The sequence below is a fragment of the Sceloporus occidentalis genome, unplaced genomic scaffold (genome assembly GCF_023333645.1).
Source record: "Sceloporus occidentalis isolate IW3139 unplaced genomic scaffold, rSceOcc1.0.p SCAF_5, whole genome shotgun sequence".
Lineage (NCBI taxonomy): Eukaryota > Metazoa > Chordata > Lepidosauria > Squamata > Phrynosomatidae > Sceloporus > Sceloporus occidentalis.
In genome coordinates this window covers 90,082,808-90,105,281 of record NW_028316985.1, presented here as the reverse complement: position 1 = coordinate 90,105,281, position 22,474 = coordinate 90,082,808, and the positions used below count along the sequence as shown (strand labels likewise).

At 39.2% G+C, this 22,474-nt stretch overlaps 1 protein-coding gene across 2 annotated transcripts in view; it reads right to left on the bottom strand.

Moving 5' to 3' along the window:
- Nucleotides 1-22,474, bottom strand: part of LOC149312483 (coiled-coil domain-containing protein 149-like) — a 70,527-nt gene that overhangs the window by 25,879 nt on the left and 22,174 nt on the right. For both annotated transcript variants that reach the window (XM_089524720.1, XM_089524721.1), the window contains exons 4-8: nt 18,584-18,691; nt 5,329-5,445; nt 3,222-3,394; nt 2,343-2,415; nt 1,666-1,750 (exon numbers count right to left, since the gene is read on the bottom strand). In XM_089524720.1, coding sequence (XP_089380846.1) covers nt 1,666-1,750; nt 2,343-2,415; nt 3,222-3,394; nt 5,329-5,445; nt 18,584-18,691 — 556 coding nt within the window. The remainder of the gene's footprint in view (nt 1-1,665; nt 1,751-2,342; nt 2,416-3,221; nt 3,395-5,328; nt 5,446-18,583; nt 18,692-22,474) is intronic.

The window sequence follows — 22,474 nt, the reverse complement described above, 5'->3', positions numbered from 1 at the left end:
TATAAAAATTATGAACCCATATCACCAAATGATGTTTAATACACAACACTACAAAAAAAACCTAAATTCCTGCTATAACTATGATACTCCATTAAAATCAACTGTTGAAAGCGGAGTCCACAGAGACAAATCCCACTGATTAAACAGGCCTGCTTTAGTTGGGACTAACAAAAGGATGCAGGCCTTAATGATTTTATAGAATGTGCATATGCTTATATTTCATCTGTATCTCACTGCAGTATTTGGACACACATGAACAGATTAGGATGAGATCATATGACATCCTGAGAGGAGGTCTATGTAATTCTTGAAGTTACGCTGTGTATTTGTGCAGGCATAACTATGCTGGTGAAAACTGCTATAGCAGAACAGGAGTGGGAATATATATATATATAAAACCAAAGGGCACAGAGATCTGAGGAAAGAAGGGCAGATTCTTTATAGTCATCATTTGAAACAGAAGGCTATTGGAATGGGACAGGGTGTACTAGGAGTGATAAGTACTATGGAAAGGACAACTTGCAAAATTGTCTATACTGATACACATGCAATTTTGAATACCACCCTTCTTGGGGCATTTTTAGCTTCAGTCATCTCCTGGAATGATAGAATTGGAGAGACAGGCTGCTTTATGATAGCAGGCTTCTTTTTCAGATGAAAGACACCAAGAATTTGCTTTCCTTTCTTCACAACATTAGACAATCCAAGTAAAAGTTTACCACACTTCTTGTTGTTATGTGCCTGAAAGTTGTTATCAACTTATGGTGACCCTAAGAGGTCATGGTATTTTCTTGGCAAAATTTTCTCAGAGGGGGTTTGACTTTGACTTTCTCTGAGGCTGAGAAAATGTGTCCTGTTTAGGATCACCCAGGTGGTTTCCATAGCTGAGCAGGGATTTGAACCCGTCTCCAGAGTTATAGTCCAGTGCTCAAACCACTATACAATGCTGATATAAGTAAGTAATTAAATAAGTAAGCAGTTATGCTAGTGCAGTGTTCCAATCAGATTCCAGCCCATAAATAATTTCTGAGTCCAAAGAGTTTACTAAGTTTTGTGACAAATGTAAAATACAATCATATTCTCTTCGTGTCTTCCAAAACCTTCATGTTAGAGCACAGCTAACTTTGGAAGAGCACAATGAAAAGCAATCCTTTTCCACAACCTGCTTGGTGTCAAAAGGCAAAACTAAATTCTGCATTGGACACATGTGACCTTTCCTTAATAATATTAAAGATCTAATTTGAGACTGTTTTTGTATTTGTGACACATAAACCCACTGCCACCACTGCCCTGTTTATTTTCTCTGCATCTCCTAGTCAATACTAGGAGGGTGGCATGGGAAATGAACAAAACGATGCAATCTATCACACACTGTACACATTACTAGTGTAGGAGAATCTGGTCTCTTCTAGGGTTCAAGAATGGAGCTTTCAGTGAAATTAGTACAAGACTTTTATCAACATTTTCCCATATGTCAACATTCAAGAGAGAAGAAAAAGATATGGAGAAGCAGAAACTTTGTGCATTCTTTGTAATGGCTAGTCTTGTCTTGGTTTTTTGGAGAAATAATGGGGCATATTCTAATAATCTGGTGATCAAAATATGTGCTTCATAATAAGCATCACTTTTAGGAGGAAAAAATTAAGGCAAAAATCTGTGCAGTACCTTGTTTTGCAGAGAGGACGCCAGTTAGTGCACTGCTATTTGACTTACTATGAGTCTTGGAATTTTTCCTTCTCTCTAGAGCATTCTAAACAAATAAAGAAAAACCAACTAAGAAAAAGTAAATGTGTCTTTCTTTTCCTTCACATTTCCTCCCCACTAGGTTTTGTAGAAAAACCTGCCAATTGAAGGTACACTCCTTGCATCTGATGAAGTGGGCTGCCTTCCATAAAAGCTTAATGCCAAATAAAACCTGTTAAGTCTTTAAGGTGCCAGGAGACTCTTTCTGTACTCTCATAAGGGACACTGCTACCTGAAACTATCTTTCCTAACAAGCAATCTGCATAATTTAATCATAATCAGTAATTGATTAATTCTTCCCATACTAGCATATTTTATTTAATCATATAAAGTAATAGATTAATTTCCCCAAAAGTAGCAGAACATATGATGTCCAAAATCTGCCAAAACTGTTATGAAAAAGAAAATGGCTTAACAGCATAGGTGCTAAAATTACAAAATTGTACTCAGTCCCCTCAGTGGTGTTGTGAATGAATTCATTTACCATCAAATCAATCAAGTCTTTGAATTAGAAAAAAAAGTGGGAAAGAAATGCAGGTATACATTACAGACTTATACATGAGACATGTAGCACTTATAACTGCAAAAACTAACTTTACCTTATATTTGGCAATGTTTGATTTCAGAATATTGACCTCTTCTTGAATTTGTTTTAATCGTTCATGAAGATATCTAGAAAGTAAGAAAACAGATTATAACATACCACCGTTTGCTAGCATTTCAACAGGGACTGAAATGAAGAAAAGTGAAAACCTACACTCTAGAAACAGCAGGTATAGAGATCTTGTAGCACTTGTGAGACTAACTACAGAAAGAAGTTGGCTAACACGGCTATATCTTTGAATTCTACACTGTAGAAAATAATTGTTGTTGTATGCTTCAAATCATTTCTGACTCATGTTGATTGTATCACAGGAAAGTTTGTTAGGGGTTGTGTTTGTTTGCAAGATTTGTTCAGAGGGCCTTTGCCTTTGGCTTCCTCTGAGGTTGAGAGAGAGCGTGATTTGCCCAAAGTTATCCAATGGGTTTCCATGGCTGCTTGTGGAACCCTAGTCTCCACCATCGCAGATCAATACTCAAACTAATACACCATGTTGGCTCTCGACAGAAAGTAATGCTCAAGTATTAATACATCTCAAGTCTGCAATTAGGGGGCTTGAGATTTTAAAGTAAACTCTAAGAGTCAACCTACTATATCCTAAGCCCATCACCAACTAATTGACCAAAGGGGCTAGGAATGCCTTGCAAATAATTTTTAGTACTCTCATATAATAACAAGTCAAGATTTCTCTGGGTAAAGCTATTAAAGTCAAACACATTTCATATCAGTACTTGTAGCATAGATTTGGCTTCTAAATACCTTTTAGCATTTTATTGTTTTGAGACTAACATTTAGAACTGCACAATGGTAGCAACAATAAGAGCGAATGATATATACTTCATACTCTAGAGAAATGTGTGTTTTAAAATACACTCACCTGTTCTCCATACAAAGTGCATCAATATCAATAATGCGGTTTACGTGTCCTCCAAGAACATGGTTGAGTTCCTGGTTTAATCTGTCAGACTTATCTTGGTAAAAAGAACGCTCCTCTTTTACATCCTGGAGCTCATCCAAGGCTGCTTGAAGATCATGTTGCAGAGCTTCAATCTGATAAGAAAGCCAAACTGAAAAGCATTACTGGTGCAGTCTACTCTTCTGAATACCACAGTAACCTTTGCACTTTTACAGTTTTAGGAAGAGAAAGCTAACAAAAGAACTCTCTTCTTACAGCTAATGCTGCAAAATTTATTTGCCCAGAAATGCCCCCCAGTTCTCAGTGCAATTTAAGACCAAACTATATATGGCAGTGGAAAACCCACTGATTTAAAGTCAGATCTCTTACAGTCAGGTAGGGTGGAATGGAGCAATCAAATTTTAAAAGGGGAAAGAAGAGATATAATAAATAAATAAATAATAAAAATTTTATTTATACCCCGCCCTTCCAGGTGATCAGGGCGGCTAACAAAATGCACCGAAGCGCAAACAAAATACAAGATTAAAAACATACATTAACAATAACAATCCTTAAAAACAATAAAAAAACCCCTTAGCCCAACCTCACGGCCACGAGAGAGGAGGGAGGCCCACAGGATGTTTAGTCGGGGAATGCCTGATTAAATAGGAAGGTTTTTAGACCCTTCCTAAATTGGGCCAGGGTGGTAGATGAGCGGAGCTCCGTGGGCAATGTATTCCAGAGGGCTGGGGCAGCTGTGGAAAAAGATCTTCTGGCAGTAGCAGCCAACCTAGCCCCAGGCACCTTCAGGATTTGCTGCCCAGATGTTCTGAGGGTGCGAGGCGGAATGTACGGGGAGAGGCGGTCCTTCAGGAATCCTGGGCCCAAGCCATTTAGGGCTTTATAGGTGATAACCAACGCCTTATATTGCGCTCGGAAGCGAATGGGCAGCCAATGGAGATCTTTAAGCACGGGTGTTATATGGCTGGTCCTGGGAGCACCAGTGACCAGCCGCGCTGCCATGTTCTGCACCAGTTGCAGCTTCCGAGTTTGGTATAAGGGTTGCCCCATGTAGAGTACATTACAGAAATCCAGTCTCGAAGTTACCAGAGCGTGTACAACAGTTTCAAGGTCCCTCTGAGCCAGGTATGGGCGCAGCTGGCGAATCAGCCGAAGCTGATAACAGGTACTCTTGACCGTCGCATTCACCTGAGCAGTCAGGTGAAGGGAAGAGTCAAGAAGCACCCCCAGACTGCGCACGGAGTCCTTCACGGGGAGCGTGACCCCATTCAGGACAGGTGGAACCACCGTCATTCCTGGTCCAGGGGAACCTATCACTAGTACCTCCGTTTTTTCTGGATTAAGCTTGAGTCGGTTTTCCCTCATCCAGCCCATTACTGACTTCAGAATACTCATCCATCTCACCAGCCAGGCTCAGTTCCTATACTAGAGCTTGACTAAGTAGGTAAGAGAAAGGAGGTGAGCCAAGCACATGGCTAGAATACTGAACAAACTATATGGCACACATGACTTTACCTATAAAAATTAGATTATAAGCAAAGAGGATTCACATAACTCAATTAGTTATAGGATGGCTGTAGAGAACCACTATGTTCAGAGAGAGAACAGCACTGAAAAATGGATCCTGGGAGACAACCAAAGGATATTGGGCTCCCTGCCAATCTCTGATTGGCTGATATTGGCAGTAGTATTATCAGGGCAAGACTTTATGGCAGAGCTCTTTGGTCTCAGTTGGCATAACAAGCAGGAGGGCTACCTTATGTCTAACTTATGACATGTTAAAGTACATGAAAAAACACAGAGTGCCACTGAAAGAGGGAGGCTCCTTAAAATCCATTACATACAGAGTTTTAAATGACCTAACTCCATAACTAGCTATGAGCAACAGAACCAGGGGCCAGAGCTCTGCTTATGTTTTTCTGTTCTTTTCCCCATTTAAAAGCCATTGGTCCATACTGGTGGTATCAGGATTTTAATCACAAGCTTCGCACATTGTGATTAAAACCCTGATACCAACAGTATCATACATTGTGATTAAAACCCTGGTACCATACATTATGTTACTTACCTGTTCTCGTGCTTTCTCCAACTGCTGGACAAGATCTTCCCGCTCATGTGGTGCAAAATGGCGTGCTCCAACCTCCTCATCTCCAAGTCTTTGCTTTGCTATTGTCATTCTAAGGAGCTGAAGGAAACAGCAGAGACATCACATGAATGAAGATAGTTAAATGAGGATCAGAGGAGGAAGCCATTTTGTATATTTCCCAGCAGTAAGGCCTGGTTTGCCACCAAATGTAACAGGCAGCTGTAGCCCATCATAGGTTCAAACATTTGTTCTTGACCCCATGACGTCCATGTTTGTCAATATACATATGTTTGTCATGTATGACTGAAATGATGCCAATGTCTGTCAGGAGAATAGTGCCAGAAATCCTATTACTTTAGTCCAATCCTAGACAAAACACTTAAGATAATGTGCAGAGATTTGTATAACCAGAAAGGAAGAGAAAAATCAGGTGTATGCCTCATGCACTATGGACAGCCTCTTAGTCATTTCAAGCATGGCAAAGGTATGTGCAGTGCACATGTTCCTCTATCACACACTTGTTTTCTCTTCCATGAGATTGCTGATTAGTTGACTTTTCCAGCTGCCCCACAAGGGTGAGTTAACAGAAGCACTGCAACCTCAAGCCATGGGTTTTCTGTGTGCAATATTCATCATACACTGAACAAGAATGCTTTGTTCAGCAAGCAAACCTTTCCAAGGTGACTGCTCAACTGTGATATATGAATGTGCATGTGTGTACAAATCTTATCAAATTACGCAACTACAAAAAGAAAAGAAAGCAGAAATATTAAACGGGAATGCACATGGACAAAGCTGCACATACCAAGAAGCTAATATGATCTCATGATGGGCAGACGTGTATGTTTAAATCCAAATCTGCTTCAATCACTTACGAAACATGCATAAGGGTTAAGTGTACAATTTTGAGTTAACCCTATGGTGTTTGATGATTACTTTTTCTTTTACAAAATTTTGCTTTTAGCTGCTCTGAGCATGTCAGTATGAATGGGATATAAACAAATTATGACAATGACATGAGCATCCAAGTAATTTATATTATAACAAAATAATTCATGACTATGTGGACTGAATCTTCACATCATTTGTGACTTGCCTGTCTGTTCATAAAATATCTATGGGTCCTCTCCTAGCATTTTCCTCTCAGGTGGGTTCCAGCACCAAAAACTGGGCTACACAGAAAGCACTTTGAGGGATAGGTTTCCACAAGAGGTCAGGCACTCCTCACCTGTGCATCTCTTCCCATTATAAGGGAATGGAAGATCTGAGTTTAGACCTATGGATCTATGACTTTTTTATCTTGTGCAGACTTTAGGCTTCATTTTAATTTCTAACAGAGAACAATTTTATAATCAGGGTAAAAACCAAAATACTAGAGGATATTACTGATTTATTGAGTGTCTAGTTCTCTTTACCTGATATTTTCGTGTGTTTTAGCAGCACTGAGGGGTGAGGAATCCCCTGCCACCATCTCTTCCACCTCCAGTTCTATCACTCTCCTATGGAGAGTGGAAGTTGAGGATTCTGAACCACAGATCCTGTTGACCAGGGATACTCTTCATGTGGTTTTCCAAGGGTCCAACTTAGATGAAGAGCCATGCAGATCAATGTTTCTTAAGCTATCTGTTGTGGGAAACCAGCAGTATTTCTCTCCCCAGTGGGTCAGAGGCTGGTTCTATACTTGTGCCTATTGGCTACAACTGGTTTTCCCCTTTTTCCTGTAAACTCTATAGGGCCTAGCAGTGACTTGTGGACCTCTACCAGTCCACAGACCATCACTTTCAGTAGCATTGCCATAGATATCAAAATTCTTTCATCTTCAGATTCACAGATGATACTAAAAAGGACAAATGAATGGGACTTTTTTGCCAATAGTAGCAATTATCTGCCCACATCGCAACTTTCAACAACTTTCAACGAAATTTCTACTGCCCATGTCTTCGTAATGAATTCTATAGTCCAAGTGTGGGCAGAAGGTAGACCTAGTAGTAGATCTTCATGTAATTTACACTTGACTGAAAAGGATTTTTAACACCTGGTTTGAACAACAAAATAATTTTCCCCTGCTTCCAGCACCTTATGTTGTGCTCTAAACTGAAGAAAGTTTAGGGTAACCAAACATGGATTAATTGTGAAGAATTTTGAAAAATGGACTACAGCTCCAAGAATCCCCTATCTAGAATGGTTTTGGATGGACTGTGTGAAAAGACTGTGAACTCTATTCATTTCTGGTCCTCAAAACAAATTACTGGGTTCAGAATCCTTTCATTCTAAGTGAAAGCCTTTTGCATCAGGGTCTTGTGGTCTGAGTGTTGGACTACAACTCTGGACACCAGGATTTGATTTCCAGTTTGGCCAGGAAAGCCAGTTTTGGGGAGGCAATGGCAAATCTCCAGTGAACAAATCTTGCCAAGAAAACCCTGTGATAGGTTCACCTTAGGGTCACCATAAGTTGGAAATGACTTAAAGAAACAACAACAACAACAACAACAACATGGAGGCTCATCTCAGAGTTTCAATAAAATAGATCCTGCAAAGGTGACACATGCTCACATCAACTGTACTGCATCCTCTCAGGAAAGTGCACATTGGAACAAGATCTTAGAGCCAGAGTTTCTAAAAGTGAGGAATGCAATCTTTACAAGTTTGTTCAGTGCCTTGGAGACACCAGTATGTTTATGACTAGACTAAAAAAACCACATCAATTCTTTTGTCAGGCGAGATGCACCCAAAAAAACACCCAAAACATTTCATCACTGCTAACATGATCTTTGATAGCAAGTGTGCAAGTAGCATGAACTCTATTAGAATCCAACCTTTCCCCAACCTACTGTCAAAAACTGTTTTGAAGAATGAAAATAAAGTACCCAAGCAGCCCACAGAATGATGAGGCCATAGTGGATGCAACTATTTAATTTTCTTCCCTACTTTGCATAGCTAGAAGAGAAAAAAAAAGAGAGAAAATTACATCTCAGTGGCCCAATTTGTAGAACTGATGCAGAGGCATGAGAAATCTGCAGTGAAAACTCCCATGACTTAACATTTTGCAGCTGCGCTACAGAATTAATGCACATCATTATATTTCATGAATTAGGAGATCACTCTTCTGAAATTGAGCACTGCGTATTAAGGCTACCTAAAGCAATTTCAGCATGCCAATCACTGAAGTACCTACGGGCCAATTAAAATATTGCTGATGCAAATGACCCGCGATCCTCTGCTTCAGCCCCATTAAGCCCACACTGCTGTGGCTGCTATTTGTCATTTGACAAGCTCCACGGGGTGACTGACTTGCAGCCCTGAATGAAGCATTGACCCCCATGCTGGTTTCATTTGGGCAATTTGGGTTGTTTTTACAGGCTCTGACAGACCACCTCCCAAAAAGGGGAAGGAAAGAAAAGGAAAAAAGAAAGGTGTGGTGGTGATTATTGTTATTATTATTGTATGTGTATGTGTTTGTTTTTAATATTAAAACAAAATTCTGACATGAATGGAAAGTGCTTAGAAAGAGGACCAAGAGAAGGTATGGAAAGGGAAAGAATCATGCACTTCAAATTTTAATTTAAAAGGCAAAGCTCTACAAGTTGTTCCATTAACTGAAGTAATTCTGACTATCTCTTTCATGGAGTTAACAGACTGTGTGGCTCCTCTCCACTTGACTCTCATATATATTTAGCCTTAGCCATGGTTAAATGCTTTGTTAGTACTCACATTAACCACAGCCAACAGAAAATTATCACAGGAGTCACTTCCAAAAATTTTCTCTCACTCTGTTTTAATCTCTGAAAGCTCAAATTCCAGCCATGTGACAATTAGTTAAGAAAGATTTCACAGGACTGGTACAACATGTTGGTGGACTTTAAATGTTACCAAAACAAAGTGGGAGGGGTGTGATTTATCAGTGGAACCATTTATGAAGGACACCCACACCCCAGGTGATCATGAATCATGGTTAGTGTCAATGATGGCAATCACACTAACCATGATTCAGAATGGCATTGGCAATAGCCATAATTTTATGACAAGCAGTTATGGATGATGCAGAAAGGGCAAAGTCCCAGAGGGGAGGCAGGAAGAGGCTAAAATGGAGGAAGCACTCAGTCCCATGGATTATAACACTTCTTTAAATTTACAAGTACAGATTAGGAATATGGAGGTCATGTATAGATTAGGAATATAGAGGCTGACAGAGGAAAGACCTTCATTTGAAGGTATCTGTTTAAAAGACTGTCCAGGCCAAGTCTCATTTAAATATTTAAGAGAAAAAACCATCTGAACAAGGAAGCAATCTCCACTGCTGAAATAATGCAGTTTGAAAATACTTTAATTGCCATGGCTCTATGCTATGGAATCTTCAGATGTGTAGTCTATTGTGGCAGCAGAGCTCTCTATCAGAGAAGTCTAAATATCTTGCAAATCCAGAATAAGATAGCATTGTGCCATGGCAGTAAAAATAGTGGCAAACTGCAGTGCAGATCCAGCCGAGATCTTACAATACTGTGCTCCTCTCCATAGCCCTTCCTGACACCTTCTTCCGTTCCTCCCCCCCATGCCCAAGCAGCATTTCATGTCCAGCAGGCATGCTCAAGACTTCGTTCAGTTGCTTGTTGTAATGATTCTCCTCTTAGGGTCTGTCTATCTGTCTCCTTCTCTTTCTTTCTGGCTGCTTGTTTGTTTTGCACTTATTGTCAGTCTAGTCAGAAATAGTAATCTAATGTTGTGAAAACAAAGCCTTTACTGACAGAGCAATTGCAAAATGTGTGGTCTATAATGATTATAAGTGAACTGTCAGCCATTATGCACTTGGCTGGCTGAAAAAATGAGATAAAAAATGTTTCAAAATATATTGCCATTTGTTTACTATTAGAAAAGAAGTAATGTAACATAAAAGCTCAAGTGTTATGTTTAATAATGTTTGTTTTAAATGGGGGATCATGGGGTCTCCTTTTTACAAGTCAGATAAAGTGCTAGATACCAGCAAGACACTTCAGAGATATCTGCAACTTCTCTATAAGGAAGTAGGTCTTGCCTAAAGCTTCTCTGGAAGCTTCAGAGCTTTGGACTGGGGTTTCAATTTTTCCAGCCAACCGATATATTTTGTGTAAAGGTAAGTTGCTCTCTGCCCCCAGCATCTTTGGAAGAGATTGTTGTTTGGTTTTCCACTTTCGTGTATTGGGTGGGATGGGGTAGTTTGCTATGACTTGTTTTTCAGAAAGACAAAGCTGTGAAGGGTGGCCCTTTTGAGAGATGGCTAGAAGAAATAAACAGAAAAATATCAAAGCTGAACAGACCTGGGTAGCAGTAGAGAGATCAGGTGGGAATGAACAAGCAGGTATGTTAACTATATTGTTGTATTAAAGCACAATAAAATATTTCTTGCTAACATTCAAACATTTCCAGCACTGTTTCATGATACAAGAAATGACACACTTGCTAATTTCAGCCTCTCACTTCAAAAATAATATTTTTCTCCTGGTGAATCAGAGCTGCATTCACTCATCCAGATTTCCTGTCTTCTATTCCAGTGTTGTTTCTTATTTTAAAGGCAGCACTGCAAGCAGTTTTGGGTTTTTTTGCCCCCTATTTGTGTTTAGTGTCTAAGAAGTACATTTTTTTTCAGTGGCAGCATGAAACAAAAGCCAGCTTTAAACCTTGGACAGGCTGCTTCTAGGAGCCCCTCTGGTGGCATGTGTCAAACTTGATAAGAGATTGTGATCAGTCATAAAAATAAACAGCCTTAGCAACTCTACTTGCCTCACAAGTTGCAGTGTCACTTGGACTCTGTTAACAGTGGGCACAAATTGTTCAAAGAGGCTGCTAGAAAGGGTTTCTGGTTACTGCATATTTGAGATGCAGATAAATGAAAGAAAAAACTATTTTTAATACTATGCAAAGTTTTCTTTTGTAATCCAACTTGTCTTCTATGTCTAATGTAGGGATCATCACCTAAAACAAATCCCTCTCCCAATTCCCTATTAGTTATTAGCAAGCGTAAAGCAATTGTGCACCTTTCAAAACAACATCTTGTTTAAAAACAAGCTTCTCCTCCTATTGATGGAGATGTCTACCAAAGAATTTCTCCTCCTCACCACCATGGCTCAGTTTGCTTGGGGGAAAAACAACTGTATGAATCATACACATCTGAGCAGAGTTGATCCATAAAGCATCTTTTCAGGCTGCAAAAGCAGCTGCCTGCTCATCTCTTGCCAGAGGTGACACTGGCAGAGACCATCTGGGCATTCAGCCTCTCCACTTTGGAAGAGACAGAAGCACAGCTTTCAAAAGCATACACAAATTATTCTTCAGTGTGTGTGCATAGCTGTTTTTTCTTGTTTTTAAAATGATCATTACAGTGCTTTATCTACAACTGCAACAAAATTAACAATCTGCCATCACAGCAGGGCTTGGTTTGCTGAACCCAGTGGTTCAAGGGGGGGGGGGGGGGGAATCCAAAAAGGCTGCTTTCAAAAGCTAAGTGAAAATAAATTATAGCTGGCTGGCCAAGCAAACAGAAGTTCATAGTAGATCCGAGAAAAGTGCTATGCTATTTCTTAGGAAAGTAAGATGTGGTATAATCAAAAATGAACATCTTCAACTCCATCAGTCTCTAGTATGATTTGCCTTTGTTTTGGTGTGTTCTGTTGCAATTATTACTGGCACAGCAGCACTTTCTCCCCTTTCTGGGTGAATATACACCCATAGCTTCTGGAATCTGTCCACTGCTCTCCATGTTCTAGCCTGGGGAACAACTTTACATGAACTGGGCAGACTGTTAGCCTTTTAACTGGTTGGCTTCTTTGTGTATGTGTATTTGTAAAGCAGCCTACAGCTTTATTGAGCAAGATATTTCTAAAACATGGATGTTAGCACACATCTGTGTTTCTCAGGAACAGCATACTTAGACCCACAGAAATTTGAATTCAAGTACAGAGAAAGAAATGTGTATCATCCGGGGCATATGGAAATTACCAATGGTTTGGTTTTTTTAAAATGTGAAGTTGAAGACTTTCATGGCAGGCATCCATAGTTTTTGTGGGTTTTGGGGGCTATGAGGCCGTATTCTAGAAGCGTTTATTTCTGACGTTTCGCAAGTAGCTGTAGCTGGCCAAATGTCAGGATTAAACTCTTCTAGAAATGACCCCATAGCCCGAAAACCCCACAAAAAACTAGACTTTAAAAAAGCTTTCCCCCTCTTTAAAAATGTATAGGTATAGTTAGGCATAAAGATCCAGTGTGTTGTGGTGCAGCGGTTTCAGTGTTGGACTATGACTCTGGAGACCAGGGTTCGAATCTTTTCTCAGCTATGGAAACCCACTGGTTGACCTTGGACAAGTTACGTTCTCTCAGCCTCTTAGGAAGGCAAAGGCAAACCACTTCCGAAAAAATCTTGCCAAGCATGATGGGTTGTGATACGTCCGCCACAAGTCGCAAATGATGTGAAGGCATGCAACAACAACAACGGTAAGTATCAAGGACATATGGGGACATATAGGTTGCATTCTAGAAAGAGAACATTCTACAGTCTAGAAAACCAAATATTGAAAGTATTCAAGAAGTAGAAATAGTAATTTAAGTGGCTGATTAGATAAAATCTCCTAGTATTCTTAGATTTGATGCTGATTTCAACATAAGATTAAGATTCTGCAATATCAACTAAAACTGCCTCCCATTTTTATGCCATACCATGTTTTCTTTTTTCTTTCTTTCTTTTGGTTTAATATTGGAGTGAATGATCTGCTTTTCCAGTATAGAAGTGTTAGCCCTCTTAGTTATATTTTTAACCAAGACTTGTTAACAGGCTACCCCTCCCTGGAATTTCATGCTGTTCACATTAGATTTCAGCACTAAGAATAAAGACTGCTTCTTTTTTGTTCTGTAACAGCACAAATTAATGAAGCAAAATGATGTGGTAAAAGCTAAAGGATAAGCAGGCAGCTGAAAGAAGTTAGCGGCACTCAAGTCTAAAGGTTTCATGGATTCTGCCTTGGGCTGGCAATTGGCAGTGCTGACAGCTGCTTCTCATCCATTTGTTTTCCCATCTATAAGCATGTAAATAAATAAAAAGATTTGCACCAAGATGCAAGCAAAATTCAACAGGGCCTTTTGTTTCTCAAGTACAGAGGCCCTTAGGTTCTCATATTTCAGGGAAGAAAGAATGCAAATGGGACATATCAGGACTTATTTTGCTTATGGTGGAAATTTCCATTTAAGAGGCTGTCTAAAGGGAAGACATTGAAAAACATAGAAACACAAAGATCTTTTACGCTTAAGTTACTACCCAATATATAATATCATCACAGACAGCAATAGGCATCACTTTTTCATTTTACAAAAGTTCTGCACACCAGTAATGTGATGGGTTTCATAGTTATAAGCTAAGAAAACAACCTGGCTCATATGCATTGGGCCACTGTGGTTTCTTATCAGGAAAATTCACCATGGCAAGTGTCAGGGCCACACACTTGTTATTTGCGAATGAAGAGTTTAAAGCCTCTTTCAGCTTTTTGAAACAGACCAGAATTCTTGTTATGTCTGAATATGGGAAACTGGTTTGTTTAAACCATTTTTATTTAGAAAAAGACTGGGATCAAACTAGTTTCATATTACTTCTGAATCACAGCAATAGGATGCACCTTGCCAAAAAGTGTAATATAAGGCCCGAACAGACAGGCCAAAATAAAGCTGCTTCAGGCCACTTTGGAAGTATGCTGTTTAAACGATGCATGCAAACTGAGAGGCTGGAAGCCATGCCAAAACAATGCTCCAGTCCTAAGGACTGGAGTGCAGCTTTGGCACAGCTTCTGGCCTCTTAAGATGCGTGTATCATTTAACCAGCATACCTTCAAAGTGACCCGAAGCAGCTTTATTTTAGCCTGTCTGTTCAGGTCTATAGTGTGCCTTTAATTGCTGTGCAGAAGAGGGAATTTCGGCAGGTGACTGCAGCAACACCGATATTCCCTCTTCTTTCCCTGCATGTCAAAGTTTATAACAACATTACTGTCTGTACTGGCTCCTTTGCACAGGGGGCAGCTAAGACTACTGACCGAGTCTCAGTTCCTGCTGGCCTGAAGATCGTTATGCAATCTGAAAAAGTGCCTTTTATTTGTGTCAGTTTTGTTGGTGGTGGCAAAAATGGTTAAGGACTTTGGGAATTAAGGTAGTGATGAGTCTAGTTGATCTCTGTGGGTGAGAATGGGCTCCCTGATTCTTACCCTGAAAGGACTTCTTAATCCAATTGTTGGATCTCCTTGTCTCCTGGGATTTTTCATTGCATCCTACTCCCTGTAAATCCTGCTTTCTCTTCCCCAGCATGTTCTGGTTGGCAATCTTGAACCCTAGCTTTCAAAGATCAGTGCACATGGATCAGCAATTGTAAATTAAATTAAATTAATTTTAAATTAAATACATTCGAGTCCATACATATCAGTTAACAATGACAACTGGCATTTATTTAATACCAAATATTAGATTAGAGTAATGTTCCATATAAACTGATAAATTAACAAATAAATTCACAGAGTGGCGATTAGGCAAAGTTTAAAAATAAAAAGGAAAATATATATATTTGAACCTTCCCATCTGTCATTTTAAAATAGCAAAATGGGAATATTCTGATACAATGGACCTTTTAAAATGATGTTTGCTTTTAGGGATAATTCTGATTTACCAGGAAAAGAAAACACTAAATCACAACAGAATGCTCTCTCACTCTCTTTCTAATGACAGATTTATTATGAAAAACTAATTAAAACTATGAAAGCCAGGGATGATTAACTCAAAATAGGAGCACTTGAGTATGTCAGATGTTTAAAGATGGTTTTTAAATCACTGCATCTAAAATGTTCTAATACTAAAGAAAGGATGGGATTTAAAAGAGCAGGTAGGGGAGTGTATATCAGGAAAATGTTCAAGATGGATGGATGCCACCTTCTTTCCAAATGTTTGAATCCTCTTCAGGTTAACAGCTCTGGAAAAGGGAGTCTTCAGATATTGGCAGGGGCTAATAATTTTACTGACAATGAATCTTCTGCTGTCCTGGGTGAGAGAATTTCACTATGGAACATCAACTAGAACTTTCCCTTCACAGTGTGTCTCAGGAACTGTGGGAGTTGTAGTCCAACACCCTAGAGGGTACCAGTTCAGGAAAGCATACAATAAGGGCTATCTCATACATGCATATATATGTATTACAATTACTAATATACAATTAAATGTATCACTCAAGTTCAAAGCATAAATTCATCTCAAACACCACACCAAACCATGATTATGGAATGTTAACTGTAGTTTAGAATGTTATATGACAGGACAAGACATCATTTCCAGAGCCTAGATAGATATATTGATATCACCTTGGCTCCAGAGTATGCCTATTCTAATCATGTCTTCCAATAAAGGAGGAGAGAACCTATGAAGCTGTGTGTACTGAAAAGATTAAGCATGAAAACTGACATGCAGCTCTTAACCATGATTTGGGTTCTTATTTATGGCTAGCAGAAACACAGTAAACATCATCTCTGAAATAAGCCATTGCATTTGAAGTGGTAACAATTATCATTTTGCGTACCGCGTATTCTCCAAGTGTTTCAATAATCCTTTCAACAGCCCAGTAAATTAAACCAATATTAATATCCACTGTCAGTGTGGATTATCCACGCCTTACGGTAGAAACCCATTCAACCCCGGTTTTGAGTTCGAGGACTCGGGATCAATTTTTCCAAGGTACAGATTCCCTCTACCTTCAACTACCAGCGCAAATATAGATTACATTTTTGGAACTACAAATGTTCCATTTGGAGCGCTCCTTCCTGTAAGACACCTTCAAGTGTGATCCCCTCCCCTTTTCAGAGAGTGAGACTGGATTTTCCAATTGTTGAATTTAGCTATTGCCCCAGAATTTCTGCATGGATGAGACATAAACCAATTTACTGTGGAATGTATAAACATGGGATGTTACTTCCCTGAGAGCCAGCGCGGTGTAGTGGTTTGAGCAATGACCTATGACTCTAAAGACAAGAGTTCAAATCCCTGCTAGGGCATGGAAACCCCATGGGTGACCTTGGGCAAGTCCCATTTTCTCAGTCGCAGGGGAACGCAAGGGCAAAAAAACCAAAGCAAAGCAAAAACCCTGAACAAATCTGACCAAGAAAACCTCCCAATAGTCCCACCACCCATGGACACACCAGAGGCAGCACTTCTGGGTTTTGTGAACATTTTTTGGGAAGGATAAGAAAGTATGGGAGGTTCACTTTGTGTTACCTGAGAATTCTGCTCTTGGGGGATTCTGGAGATGCACTTCTAAATAAATAAAACAGTTTTCGTACTCCTGACAAAAGTTTCTGGGGGCCACACAAGGGACTCCTGCAACTTGCATGCTGCCTGTGGAGTGCCAATTCCCACCCTTGGCTTAAATTGTAGAGAGCATCAAACCAAAAGTGCAAAAAACATTGGAAATACAGCAAAATAACCTGATCACATCCAGTTAGACAGCCTAAACTACTCACATTCTGTATGTTTCACCTTTTAGTCCTTCCTGAAGTAAGGATGGCACTGGGACATGCCTGGGTCACATGGAACCATGCACATTTTCCTTCCACACTCACAGGTAGTTGTTCCTTTTCTCTTAATGTGTCCTTGAACTCTTACCAGATCACTTCTTGTTCCTTATGTAGGTTCACCTCTGTGATAGTAACCCTTTGCATGCACTGAATATTTATCAGATGAGCCAGTTACAACAATTAGGAAAATGGTGCTATTCCTCCAATTATTTCATTACTTCTCATTACTTCTTTATTATTATTATTATTATTAATTTTATTATAATAACATATCTTATTTACAAAGCTTGTATTCATCCAGCATGACAAAAGTAACATGTATAATCAAAATATAAATCTAGTAATTTTTAAGCTTATTTACTTCTTACTACTTATTAAATAAGTAGAGTTGGTCTACAACTAAGGCCAAGAGAGAATGAATTCTCCCTAAACAACTCCAGGAGTTAATAGACAGTGAGATACATCAGCCAAGGATTATTTGTACTGCAGAGCTCCAGTATATTGGTAATACACCAGCTTTCCAGTTTAATGACAAGACCTATGAAAGTTCTGACATTACCAATGCCTCATTCACATTTAAGCTAGCAATGAAAATATTTTGTCTAACACAAGGTTACAAAAATCAATAAATAAAATAGTCAATAAAGCAACAGTATTACACAAACAAACAAACAACAGTCTACTTGTAGGAGACATGGAAATCATCATTTAGTGTTCGAATATTGAACATGGCAAATTTGTGTACTGGACTACAACTCTGGATATCAGGGGTAGATTCCCCACTTGAGCATAAAAACATACTGGATGACCTAGAGCAATTCACAAACTCTCAGCTTCAGAGGATGACAATGGCAAACCCCATCTGAAGAAATTTGCCAAGAGAATCCTATTGACAGATTCACCTTAGGGTCACTATAAGGCAAAAACGACCTGGAGCCACACAACAACAACAACAACTAGATTTCAGCCCTTTGCTCCTGAGCCAAATCAGTCTTACTCCTCACCTCAAATATCACAAAGCTAGTGAGTGGCTTTACTTTTACTCCACACAATTTCTTTCCTTGTTTTCTTTCCCTTCATGTTTGGTTAATTTTAGAGGGAGACAAAAAAAACCCTAAAACCTGGATGTCTTTAAGCTAAATAAACATGAATAATGCTTTAGGACAGTGGTTATTAAACTTTTCTTTACTTTTCTCCTTTTAAATATCTTGTATTGCTGTGGGCTCCCAAGACGTAAGATTTCAAAGCCAAATAATAATGATAATGATGATAATAATACTGTAATACCAAACATTGAACCATTAACAATTACACAATCTGTTCAACCTTCCCTCAGAGGTGCTGGAAGAAGAAGGAAGCACTGCTTCTTCCTGCATGCTTGTGACTGGAGCAAACTAAACGGCAATGCCCAGGCCCAACTGGTGAACCAGCCAGCCTGTCCGCCTTGACTTCTGTCATGAGGGGTCTCTGTTTCGGAAAGGAGGTGGTATGAGCAATCCTCAAGCATTCACAGACTCCCTGTGAGGGCCTGGGGGTCCACAGACCACAGGTTAAGAACCACTGATCTAGGAAACTGCCAGCAAAATTTATTTTAACTGGAGTTTAGCAAATTAAATAAAAGACCACGTCTTTGTTAAAAGTAATAATGCAATGTCTTCGGCATGCGGTTTGTACAATACCTTGTTGTCCCCTTGTACTTCTCCCAACCTCTGCTGAAGTTCTTTGATTTCTTCGCCCAGATGTTTATTTCGCTCCCGAGTATCACTCAAGAGCTGGGCAAGATTAGCCTACCAAACAGAGAGAGAATTAATAAAAGAAGAGTTAGTCTGTAGCTATATTATGAGGTTACAACTGAGAAAATCATTGTAGCCTATTCAGTTCTACATTTGCATTTAGTTCAGTTGGCAGGGAAGGAATCCAAACACTTCATTAGGCTAAAAAGCACCATTCCTATAACTAAAATCACTGCAAAAATAAAATAAATCAACCATATATGCATATAAAACTTGGAGAGTGTACATAAACAAAGACAGATGGCAACACAAATACTGGTAGACGCCACTCGGGAAAAATCTTTCCACATTTTATTTACTATGACAAAATGAGACCAATAGTTATGTATCACCATGCATAATATCATAAGCTCAGTTAAGAAGAAAACTTTGAGAAAATATTATTGATTTCATCATTTGCTTATAATCTGTAAAAGTACATGATCAGTAAGCAACAAAATCAGTAGGCACTGGGAAGTCACCTATATCTAAGAATATTAAACACATTTTATCTACTATTCTTTCACTTGCTGGATATAAAGGTGCCTTTCCAGAGACAACACACATCTTCCATCTCATACTAATGTGTGCTAGACCCCCCCCCCAATCCATGATGTTCTTCTGATTCTGCAAAGTACTTGAGCAACCTCTTATACAAGAAAAAGCAGGATTACTTCTAAATAATCTGCCTACCATAGTAGTCCTTGAATAATCTTGTAAACTCTCCCACGGTGTAGTTCTTTAGAGAGTTTGTTCTCCCATTACTGACACATCTTTATTTCATAATCAATAACTTTCATATTTCTTTGATGCTTTCCTTTAAAAAGTGTGTTGTGACTAAATGGAACCTACTTTGGAACATGAGTTATCTGAGTTTAAGAGGGAAATTCAATTCAAGGCGTCATCATTCTTTTCCATGGTTAAGAATCGTTTGCAACAACCTTTATTGAACAACTTACTTTAAAATGCTTTAAGCATAAATGCATATGGTACAGATATTTTTATATGGAAGAATATGTTACGGATCTAGCCCACAGGAGAATTTAAGCCACTTATCAACTTGCTGTTGAAGAATTTGCCTGTCGGCTGCCAGATAAAATTGCTTGGATTCACTCCGACCTGGAACACTGTAGTTAATACTGGTCTGGGGAGTATAACTCTGGCCTCTGAATGTCCAAAGACAATGGCCACTTTTCAATTTGTGCAGCCTGAGTATGCTCCTTGAAGAGGAAAGCTCCACCACATTTGCACCAGGAACTTGCTCATCCTGGCTTATTAAATGAGCCAGAAGGGGACTGAATGTGTGGATTATGAGAGTGATTAATGCCTTGGCCATTGACCCATCTGATGCAAAAACAAGAGAGGATTCCAATATGCTTGAAGAAGTCTGTTGTAAGACCTCTAATGGAGGGGGGAAACCCTTCTCTGGAGTCATTTATTTATTTACATCCTGCCTTCTGCTCAATTCAGGGACTGGGGGGTTTCTCAGATGGTTTGCATGCTGGCAAGGAAAGGAGTAGCTATGGGTCTTGGGTCGGTATGGGGGACAGATGTGTGAACACTTGCCTTCTCCGTGCTGACCAGGGCAATCCATGCTCATCCATGCTACCTGGGTGAGCACCGGAAATAGAATAGCATAGGCAGAGCCCATGCTATCCTGCCCCATGTGCTCAGGCCCAAGGTCTTAGTGAGCAGTGGTATACCCTTGGTTGCTCTTTGCTCCAAACTTCTGGGTTCCTTCTTGAATTTATTCTTCTGTTCTCCCCAAACTGATTTATTTTGGCCCTGATTTCTGGCTTTTTCATATCTCCTGGTTCCTAACTTGTGGTTCACATCAGGCCTTAGTGCCCTGGACATTTAACATTTATGTCTTTCCTGATACTACCTAAAAACTACACTGAAATCCACACGGACATAAGTAATCATAATTACCTGTCACTCAATTAGGAAAAAAATCAGGAAAGAGGAGGAGGTAATTTATTGGAACCATCTACCAAGTTTGCAGTTTACTTTTGCTTTTGGTAAACTTCTAGCAAAAACCTGTGTAGTTTGTGGGGTTCTCTGCAAGTACATTATGAAAAATGGACTCAACGGGTATCAAATGGAGGTTCTTTTGGTAAAACAAAATAACTAGAAGTCATTTCAGAAGAGGAGATTCAAGCTAAACTGATCTAAGCCAAAGAACAGTTGCCCTATGGCAATTTGATTTGGTCTCTCATTACCCACCTGAGGAGAATCTTAACCAGTGAAAAGGAAACCAGTATCCTAAGTAACATTTTCTTGAAACCATCCACCACCCTAAGATTCAATTCCTTTAACACAGTTTCTGAACTCCTGCCACAAAAGTTATATTGCTTCAGACTACTGTGAGCATGATGGATAGCAACACCAACATAATGCACACTTAAGTCCTCTGCACATAAATCTTAGCTGGCGCACACAAGTTGTCACCCCATCTCACAGCCCCTGTCCTGTAAACTAGGTTATGGGTGAAGAGGGAAATGAAGAGGTAAGGATAACAGTATGAAAGCTATTTAGACAGAAAGGTGCAAATCATGCTCAAAATCCCTAGAAGCTAACATTATTTTCCAGTGTTTAAGCATACATTTCAAGTTAGACAATTGAAATAAAGGAGAAAAGGTAGAAATATCTGATGAAACATCAAGTGTTCTTCAGCAGTGTGATTGATAGCAATTTTTATTGCAATTTCTACTTCAATGGTTTTGTACGATTCTGGCACCCAGCTTAATACAGTAAAACCTGCTTTGCTTAGTAAGAGACCCTTGAGCTCAACATCAACGAAAGAAATTGATGATCTCTGCTAGCACTACATTTCTGATATAGAAACAAACTTTTATCCATTAATTTTCAAGTGATGAAACTTCCATGCACATATGAAATGCTTTTGAAGCTCTAGAAAGGATATTCCCAACAAAATACATAATCAAGCTGAGAAGTACAGTAGAGACAATAATCAAATTTTATAAGGAAAGGAATCTGGTGAAATACTAAGCTACATTTAATAAGGCTGCTAAACTAGAGATTCTTAATGGCTGCGTGAAGATGCACAGTAGGAAAACCAAACAAGCTTTTTGCAAATTAAGACCTGCTGACCTCTCCTATGTAGAACACCTATGAGAATGTCTACAGGCTATGATTTTAAAAAGAATGATTATTTCTGCATTCCCCACTGCTCACAGTAGTATCAAGTCTAGCAGAGCTTGGAAACATTACTCAATTTTTTTTTGCTGCAGCTCCGATAACCTCTAGTCAACATGACCACTAGTCAAAAATAACTTTTTCAAGCTCTGGGGACAACATTGAATGAAAGAGCACTGGAGAGTTATGATGTTTTTATATGAGAATCATAAATATTTATTTGATTTACATTGATGCCAGCAGAACATACTGCATATAAACTGACATTCCTGCAGTGGACAGGAAAATGTAACTCTTCATTCAGATACCAAAGGGAAGCCCAATACCAACATAATAATAATAATAATAACAATAATAATAATTATTATTTATTTGTATCCCGCCTCTCCCTGTATTGGATCGAGGCGGGTAACAACAAACAAACATGTCCTTCATCCTCAGATCAATTCATCCTCTGTGTCAATTTTCTCCGAAAGGTGTTTCTGTCCTCTCTAGCTATCTGGAAATTGCTACCTTTCCAACTCTAAGTATTATTACAACTCACTCAAAACTAATATGACCCTCCCCGCCCAATATATCTTCCTTTGCCTCTCCTATTCTTAAAGTGACTGCCTATTATCTTCCGATACTTCCTCCCTC